The sequence below is a fragment of the Ammodytes marinus genome (genome assembly GCF_949987685.1).
Source record: "Ammodytes marinus genome assembly, chromosome: 14".
NCBI classification, from domain to species: domain Eukaryota; kingdom Metazoa; phylum Chordata; class Actinopteri; order Uranoscopiformes; family Ammodytidae; genus Ammodytes; species Ammodytes marinus.
This window is the reverse complement of record NC_137218.1, coordinates 2,303,166-2,311,848: the sequence shown is the minus strand read 5'-3', so window position 1 is coordinate 2,311,848 and position 8,683 is coordinate 2,303,166. Positions and strand designations below refer to the sequence as shown.

General features: G+C 35.9%; 1 protein-coding gene across 1 annotated transcript; it reads left to right on the top strand.

The window, feature by feature from the left end:
* Positions 1 to 6,107: 6,107 nt before the first annotated feature.
* On the top strand, positions 6,108 to 8,168 carry LOC307260592 (complement C1q-like protein 3; the record flags this gene model as incomplete). Its single annotated transcript, XM_080040865.1, has 3 exons — positions 6,108 to 6,304; positions 7,649 to 7,780; positions 7,888 to 8,168. The coding sequence occupies exons 1-3, from the start codon at positions 6,166 to 6,168 to the stop codon at positions 8,166 to 8,168; spliced, it is 552 nt and encodes a 183-aa protein (XP_079896991.1). The 5' UTR covers positions 6,108 to 6,165.
* Positions 8,169 to 8,683: the final 515 nt, after the last annotated feature.

Sequence of the window (8,683 nt, the reverse complement as noted above, 5' to 3'; positions counted from 1 at the left end):
CATCTTCACAAACTGTTGCCTGTTCTGTAGATAGCTCCTCAGCCAGTTTAATACAACCCCCCTGATACCATACCGTTCTAATTTATTGATTATTCTGTCATGATTTATGGTATCAAATGCTTTTTTGAGATCAAGAAAAACACCGGATGCATAATTCTTTTGGTCCAGGGAATTTGTTATATTTTCAATTAGCTCAATGACTGCTACTGAAGTGGATCGGTTGGGTCTGAAGCCATATTGGCTGTCAGTTAATAAATTGTGTTTATTGATGAATTTGTTAAATCTGGCAGCAAAGAGTTTTTCTAAAAAATTTTAAAATTGAGGAATCGGTGAAATAGGCCTGTAGTTTGTGAAGTGGTGTTTGTCTCCAGTTTTGTACAGCGGTAAGACTTTTGCAATTTTCATTTTTTGGGGGGAATTTACCAGTTTGAAATGATAAGTTACAGATGTGCGTAAGTGGTTTTGCAATTCCTTCAATGACATGTTTAACTATTCTCATGTCAATGTCATTATAGTTGGTAGGAGTCTTGTTTTTACAATTATGAACAATCTCTATAATTTCACTCTCTTCCACTGCTTTTAGAAACATTGATTTTGGATTAATGTTTATTAAATCATAATTATTGTCTTCAGATCTCACAGATTCTGGGTCATTAATTTTTTCTGCCAAATTTGGTCCCACATTTATGAAGAATTTGTTAAAACCATCAACCACATCATCCATATTATCTATTGGCTTTTCTTTCTCCATAAAATACTCAGGGTAACCTGTATTTTTTGATCCATTTCTAATAATACTATTTAGCACATTCCATAAACCTTTCATGTTGTTTTTGTTATTCTCTAGTATTTTATTATAGTATTCTTTCTTACATATCCTCATTATATTGGTTAATTTATTTTTATACTTTTTATACTTATTTTCTGCTTCTGCAGTTGGATATTGTATAAGACTATGAAAGGAGAATTATTTCATATACTTTGAAATACTACTTTTTTTATTTTTAATAATCTTGATTAAGAAAAAATTGGTTTTAAATATTTCACATTTATGTAATGAACCTAGAATGAATGACTTTTTAAATGACACTCTTAAAAGGACTGGAGTACTGTCGGACATTAACCATGACTCCTGTGTTCCCTGCTCTCCTGATACATGCAAAGTCATGTTGAAAAAGTATTCCATTGTTTTCTGAACGAGTAGTAGCCCTGTTTGTGGACGTCTATCCATCAAAACTATGACGTAGGTCCTTAGCAACGGCCCTTGACAGCGGTCTGCTAGCTGGAAATAACAGACCTGTAGAATGCTGTGATTTACATAGGATTCTCAAAGTGCCATGTAATAAATGGTTTATAGTCACTCGAAATAAAGTTGTTTCTTTGATTTCCTTAGAATGAGCCTTTCATATCTACATATTTAATTTATTTCAGGTTTATTGAACAGGAACAATACAATATATATATATATTTAAATGTGCCAGATATTTTAGATACGCTGTCTCTTGGCTGGTGGTAAGAGGTCACCCAAAAAGTTGAAAGATTAAAATAAAACGTACAGATTTAGCCGAATACTTGAAGAGTTTATTAAACTAATGCTAATGAACATATAAACTGCAGCTGCTGTATACCTGCTGCCCCCTTGATGAGGTCTCCAGGTGTGTCTCGTTTAGGTGAAGCAGAGGGGGTGGAGCCAAGGGTCTGGAGCAAGAGGCAGCATTAGACACATTAGAAACACCTGGCAATGTAACACGGCCACACCTATTTTCTCTGCTCTTTATAAACTTCAGACAGGTTTACTGATCACACAGTTCACTTCCCAGTGTGAGAATGAAGACCACTGCTGTTTTTGCGTTGTTGCTGCTGGTGTGCCGTGTGTCAGCGGATCCAAAAGATTTGCTGAAAGATGTGGCCGCCTCCCTGGCCAAACTGAAGGTGGAGGTGGCCTTCCTAAAAACTCACGCTCAAGGTACAGTATTATGTTGTAATGAATAAGCTGTCGCAAGTTGATGTGCTGGAAAGGATGGTCCAAAATCCAGTAAGCTTCTTACAATATAGCATTCAAGGTACAGTGTCAATCAGTAATGAATAAAAGGCCGGTTAGAGTATTCAGATTCTGCTTCTCAAACTTAAAACAAACATTTCAAGAACAGACATTAGACGACCTTGACACATTGATGCTTTAAAGCTATATTGCGTATCTTTAAAAATCTACACGCCATCACTGAAAGGCTTGCCTCATGTAGTAGTGCCAACTGTGTCGTTGTAAATCCTCAGAATTCCTCATGGGGTCGACAGAAGTTATGCACTATAGCTTTAATCACTAAAGCGTCAAGTATTACAGGAAGGTTAGTGTTCTTTCGTTTGTAAAATTTTAAATGTTTCTTTTAAGAAATTGAGATCCAACCGTGTTAATATCCAAGCCAGCTCATTATCAGGCCTCACCAGTCACATCAACATTATTTGTTTTTGACAGATAGTTGGACAAAAACTAAGATTTAAATTGGATTTCTTCCACAAATACCTTGGGGCATTTTCCATATAAATTGAAATCTAACTCTATTTTTATTCTTCTTTTTTTCAGAACAGCAGACTGAGATTGACGAGCTGAAGAAACAGCAGACAGGTATTGTGTGGTATTCATCATGGCTCTGATCATTTCTATAGAAAAGTATTACTTTTTATCTTTAATTTTAATTTCATGACACCTCTTGTGTGGTTCAATTTATCAGACAATTATTTAATCTATAATACAGAAACATCCAGTAATGAGCGCAAAACCTGTGGTTGCCATATTTTCATCACCTGAAGTTCAAAACCTAAATAGTTAATTTATTTTCCTGTAGAAAATGCGTGTTGACAGTTTCTTATGCTGCTGAGAGATTCACAGCAAGACATTTAATTTTTACTAAATTCAAACATGGTGGCCTAACACCTCGGAACCTTACACATACTCAAAAATATGAGTAGATCATTTATAATCAATCGTTAATTTTTTTCTGGTATTTCTACATAAGCTCCACTTACAGATGTTCCTCATGCTGTAAATGTTCAATCAACAGTCGAGATGAATTACAGTGTTTATACCTGTAGCAGGAATTTGTATCTGTGACTCAAGCTAAGATAAATGTGCTGGGGGATTTTGTCCCTTATTTCAGAGATGGTACAACTTTTAATATTTGAAGATTTTTCATTCTGAAAATATCTTTATGATTAAGGAAAAACTATTACTTACTAATTTACATTGTGTCTCTCACTCTCAGTTCCAAAGGTGGCTTTTTCAGCGTCTCTGGTGTCTGGAGGCGAGCACATTTTTGGGCCCTTTGAGGTACACACTACTCTGATCTTCAAGCATGTCCTCACAAACATGGGACGTGCCTACGACCAAACTACAGGTATCCGGAGTTTTACCAAATCATTTCACTTTTTAGCCTTCTTTGATGGTCTGTTTGACAAACGTTGCAAAATATGATTTTTATTTTACTTCACATTTAAGATGACTTAAACAAATATCCAACAGGTATTTTCACTGCACCGGTGAAAGGGGCCTACCAGTTCCAGTGGAGCGCAGGAGGACGAGGAAGTCCTGAACCTATAGCTGTTGGGTTGGTCAAGAACTCCGAGACAACTTTTAAGGCATACGAGAGAAATGCGGCCGGTTATATGAGTGCTTCTCAAGCCGTTACACTGCTCCTGGAGGCTAGAGATGTTGTGTTTCTGCGTCTGTGGCCAGGCTATAAAGTGTATGGTGATGGCGATCATGTCACCACCTTCAGTGGTAACCTGCTTTACACCTTGTGAGACGGAAGCAGCAGAGAGCAATGCAACATGTATGCAAACTATAATGTAAGACGTGTGACTATTTTCTTGTCATTAAACATAATTGCAGCATTATATCTGGATGTCTTTATTTTTCATGTGTTAAATATTAACAGATTGAAAGCAGAACATCAAATCTTTTGTTCCAGTTTGTGAATATGTTACCAGACCATTTGTTATGCAAGGTGCATTTATTACTGAATAATGTACGACAGTTTGTATTTAACAAATTCAACAGGAGTACATTTACAATAATTGCTAATGTAATGAGTTACACTTTGCCTTAGTGGATGTCGTATTCCATTGATTGTCGAGGGTCAAGAGGTACTTTAACTCTTTACATTTCAGAGAGAAATATTCTACTTTGTATTGCACTGAAGGCATTTGACATTTGTTACTGGTAATTTTTATATAACATATAAATATCTAAAACTGGCTTTGATATTTGTTAATGGTTAGAGATACATACAATATTGTTTAAGACTGTGAAAGGAGAATTATGCATGAAATTACTTTTTATACTTCACAACCCCTTCATGCATGAATTATAACAAACTCAGTCAGATAATATTGTTAAATGTCTCTGAGAACCTGGTAAAGTGCCATATAAATCTGAATTGTTAAAGAATCAGGTGGCCTGCAGATGCATAACCAGTATTTATTTATTTCACCTCTAGGCCTATTCATAAAGAAAAGTTCCTATTTACAATGACTTCCTGATAAGTGACAAAAGCCACTTAAAACAGATAAAATAGACAATTTAAAATTACATTGGATAGTTAGAAAAAAAACTTGTAAATGAACAAGTATTGGACCTAAATCCTGCTGAAACTTTATTGATAATCATAAAAACAAACAAACTCTTAAAGCTGCTGGAGATGCACTTAAAATGTTTCAATCAAATCTAAACAGAAAGAAATTTTAAAATCGCATGCCAACAATATAAATGGTATTGCTTGATCATGCATGAACTCCAAGGATTGATATTGGAGTAAGTGAATCAGTTCATTGTAGGTCATGGTGTGTTTTAATTGTAGAAGAATAAAATAACTGACTAGACTAAATATTTACATACAAACGACCCAATCTAATATGCACTGAATTCTGATATTTGGATACAAAATAAATTAAACATATTTCAAAAGCAATAAGAGTAATTTAGATACGTATACTTTTTTAATCTTAAAGTGTGTGTGTGTGGGTGTGGGTGTGGGTGTGTGTGTGTGTGTGCGTGCGTGCATGCATGCGTGTATGTGTGTGTGTGTGTGTGTGTGTGTGTGTGCAGTGTTTGTTGATGAATCTCATGTTGTGATGTCCTGCTATCTTGTGTTCACTGATGGAACATAACAGAGTTTGACCTCACTTCACTGCAGCCTTCACTCACACACACACACACACACACACACACACACACACACACACACACACACACACACACACACACACACACACACACACACACACACACACACACACACACACACACACACACACACACACACACACACACACACACACACACACACACACACACACACACACAAACACACACACACACACACACACACACATTTCATATACTTTGAAATACTATTCTGATTTTTAATAATCTTAATGAAAAAAATGGTTTTAAATATTTCACATTTATGTAATGAATCTAGAATGAATGACTTTTTAAATGACACTCTTAACATAGAACATTATGGTATATATCGTATTTACAGCTTCGATTTCAGATCATAAAATTAAAAATATAATTATATAGTGTGTCTAAATGATAAAGGCAAGTCACTCAAAGTGTCAATTTAGAACATATTTTCAGAACAGACTTGGTAGAAAGAGAACATAATATTAAGGAGTATGTTTTAAATGGTTTACAGTCATTCAAAATAAAAGTTGTTTCTTTGATTTCCTTAGAATGAGCCTTTCATATCTACATATTTAATTTATTTCAGGTTTATTGAACAGGAACAATACAATATATATATATTTAAATGTGCCAGATATTTTAGATACGCTGTCTCTTGGCTGGTGGTAAGAGGTCACCCAAAAAGTTGAAAGATTAAAATAAAACGTACAGATTTAGCCGAATACTTGAAGAGTTTATTAAACTAATGCTAATGAACATATAAACTGCAGCTGCTGTATACCTGCTGCCCCCTTGATGAGGTCTCCAGGTGTGTCTCGTTTAGGTGAAGCAGAGGGGGTGGAGCCAAGGGTCTGGAGCAAGAGGCAGCATTAGACACATTACAAACACCTGGCAATGTAACACGGCCACACCTATTTTCTCTGCTCTTTATAAACGTCAGACAGGTTTACTGATCACACAGTTCACTTCCCAGTGTGAGAATGAAGACCACTGCTGTTTTTGCGTTGTTGCTGCTGGTATGCCGTGTGTCAGCGGATCCAAAAGATTTGCTGAAAGATGTGGCCGCCTCCCTGGCCAAACTGAAGGTGGAGGTGGCCTTCCTAAAAACTCACGCTCAAGGTACAGTATTATGTTGTAATGAATAAGCTGTCGCAAGTTGATGTGCTGGAAAGGATGGTCCAAAATCCAGTGAGCTTCTTACAATATAGCATTCAAGGTACAGTGTCAATCAGTAATGAATAAAAGGCCGGTTAGAGTATTCAGATTCTGCTTCTCAAACTTAAAACAAACATTTCAAGAACAGACATTAGACGACCTTGACACATTGATGCTTTAAAGCTATACAGTGTTAATCAGTAATGAATAAAAGGCCGGTTAGATTCTGTATGGGTGAAGTATTCTTTTAAACCTGCAGTGTGTAGAATTTTGGGTTTTATTTCCTAGCAGATTTTGTAGAAAGTAATTATAATATCCATAAGTACATTTAATTTAGTGCATAATAGCTGAAAAAAATGTTTTGAATCATTATTTTTTCCCTTAGAAAGGGTCTCATATTTGGCCATATTTCTGCATATTTTGGACCAAGGCCTAGTGCCGCCATCTTGAAAGTGTCATAGTTGGAATGTCATCAGGTGCATTGTTTAACATTTTTAATTGTTCTTGTCCTTGAAGGCCACTGTAGCTTCTGTTATTATTCAAAAGGGTTGGGGTTACCCAGGGAGCGTTGCATTCTAGAACTTTGTAGAACTTTCTTGATGTCATATTACACACTGCACCTTTTAAGAAATTGAGATCCAAAATAGAAATGATTGTACCGTGTTTTTAACATCTAAGCCAGCTCATATTATCAGGCCTCACCAGTCACATCAAAATTATTTGTATTTGACAGATAGTTGGACAAAAAAGCAGATTTTAACTCTCAAAAACCTTGGGGCATTTTCCATATAAATTGAAGGTGCAGTGAAATCACATCCTATTCTTATTCCTTTTTTGAAAACAAGACGCAAAGCTGGAAAACCTGGAGTAACGGCTGACGGGTATTGTGTGGAAACAGTCATGGCTCTGATCATTTCTATCAAATTATTACTTTTTATCTTAATGTTATAACACATCTATTGTGTGGTTCAATTTATCAGACAATGATTTAATCTAAAATACCTAAATATCCAGAGATGAAAACAAAGCCTGTGGTTGCAATATTGATCAAAACCTAATGAGTTAATTGTGTGTTTGCAGACAGCTGCTTCTGCTGCTGAGAGAATTAATTAAAAACCATGGAGGCCAAATGTAGATTTGTCCTTTAACTGTTGAACATTGTTTTGGTTTGAAATCCGCAACTCAATTAAACTTTTAATATAAGATTTTTCATATATTTTTTTTTTCATGATTTAAAAAAACTACCTAAAGTTGTGGATGGCATATACTGTATTTTCATTGCTCTTTGTCTGTCTGTCTCTCTCACAGTCCATAAGGTGACCTTCTCAGCATCGCTGGTGTCTGGAGACGAGACAACTCTAGGACCCTTCAACACACACACTCCTATGAGGTTCAAATACGTCCCCACAAACATTGGAAATGCCTACAACCCAGACACAGGTATCTGACATCGTATTAATACATTTCAGTCTTGAGCCTACTTTTTGGTCTGTTTGTTGTATCATTTTATTTTACATTTAAAATGAATAAAACACATGTCCCAACAGGTATTTTCACTGCGCCGGTGAAAGGGGTCTACCAGTTCCAGTGGTATGTAGGTGCACAAGGAGGTGTGGCAAATACAGCCGTTGCGTTGATCAAGGGCTCAGAGGTGATTTTCTCGGCACTTGAGGCGCAGAACCACGGTTATCAAACTTCTTCTCAAGGCGTAGCACTGACCCTGGAGGCTGGAGACACTGTGTTTCTGCGTCTGTGGAAAGGCTCAAGAGTGTATGATAATGGAAATCATCACACCACCTTCAGTGGTAATCTGCTTTACACCATATAAGATGGAAGCAGTTCCTCTATGAATAAATATTAAAACAAACGTCCAAAGCTGATTCCTGTCTTGTCATTACATTTTATTTAGCTGATGCTTTTATCCAAAGCGACTTCCATAAGTGTATTCAACCATGAAGGTACAAACTCGGAACAACAAGAATCCTGCAAGTACTATAGCTTCAAATAAACCAAGCTACAAAGTGCCACATGTAAGTGCTACATGGAGATGTATCAAGCGGATTTGTCATTAAACATGATTGCAAAAATATTGTATATTTCATTTGTTTCTACTTTAAACGCTAACACATTGCAAGCAGAAAATCAAAAGCAACATGACCAGTTTAATCAAGATGTAATCAATATTTTATTTTAAATGGTCAGAAATAAAAAACAATCGATTAAAATCCTAATATTTGAGCATGTTTTTGAAAGATTGACTCAAGACATCTTAAGAACAATATTTATCGTAGATGAACTTGTTTAATGGTCTCTAGCCCTGTCTGTCAGAACATATATATTTTA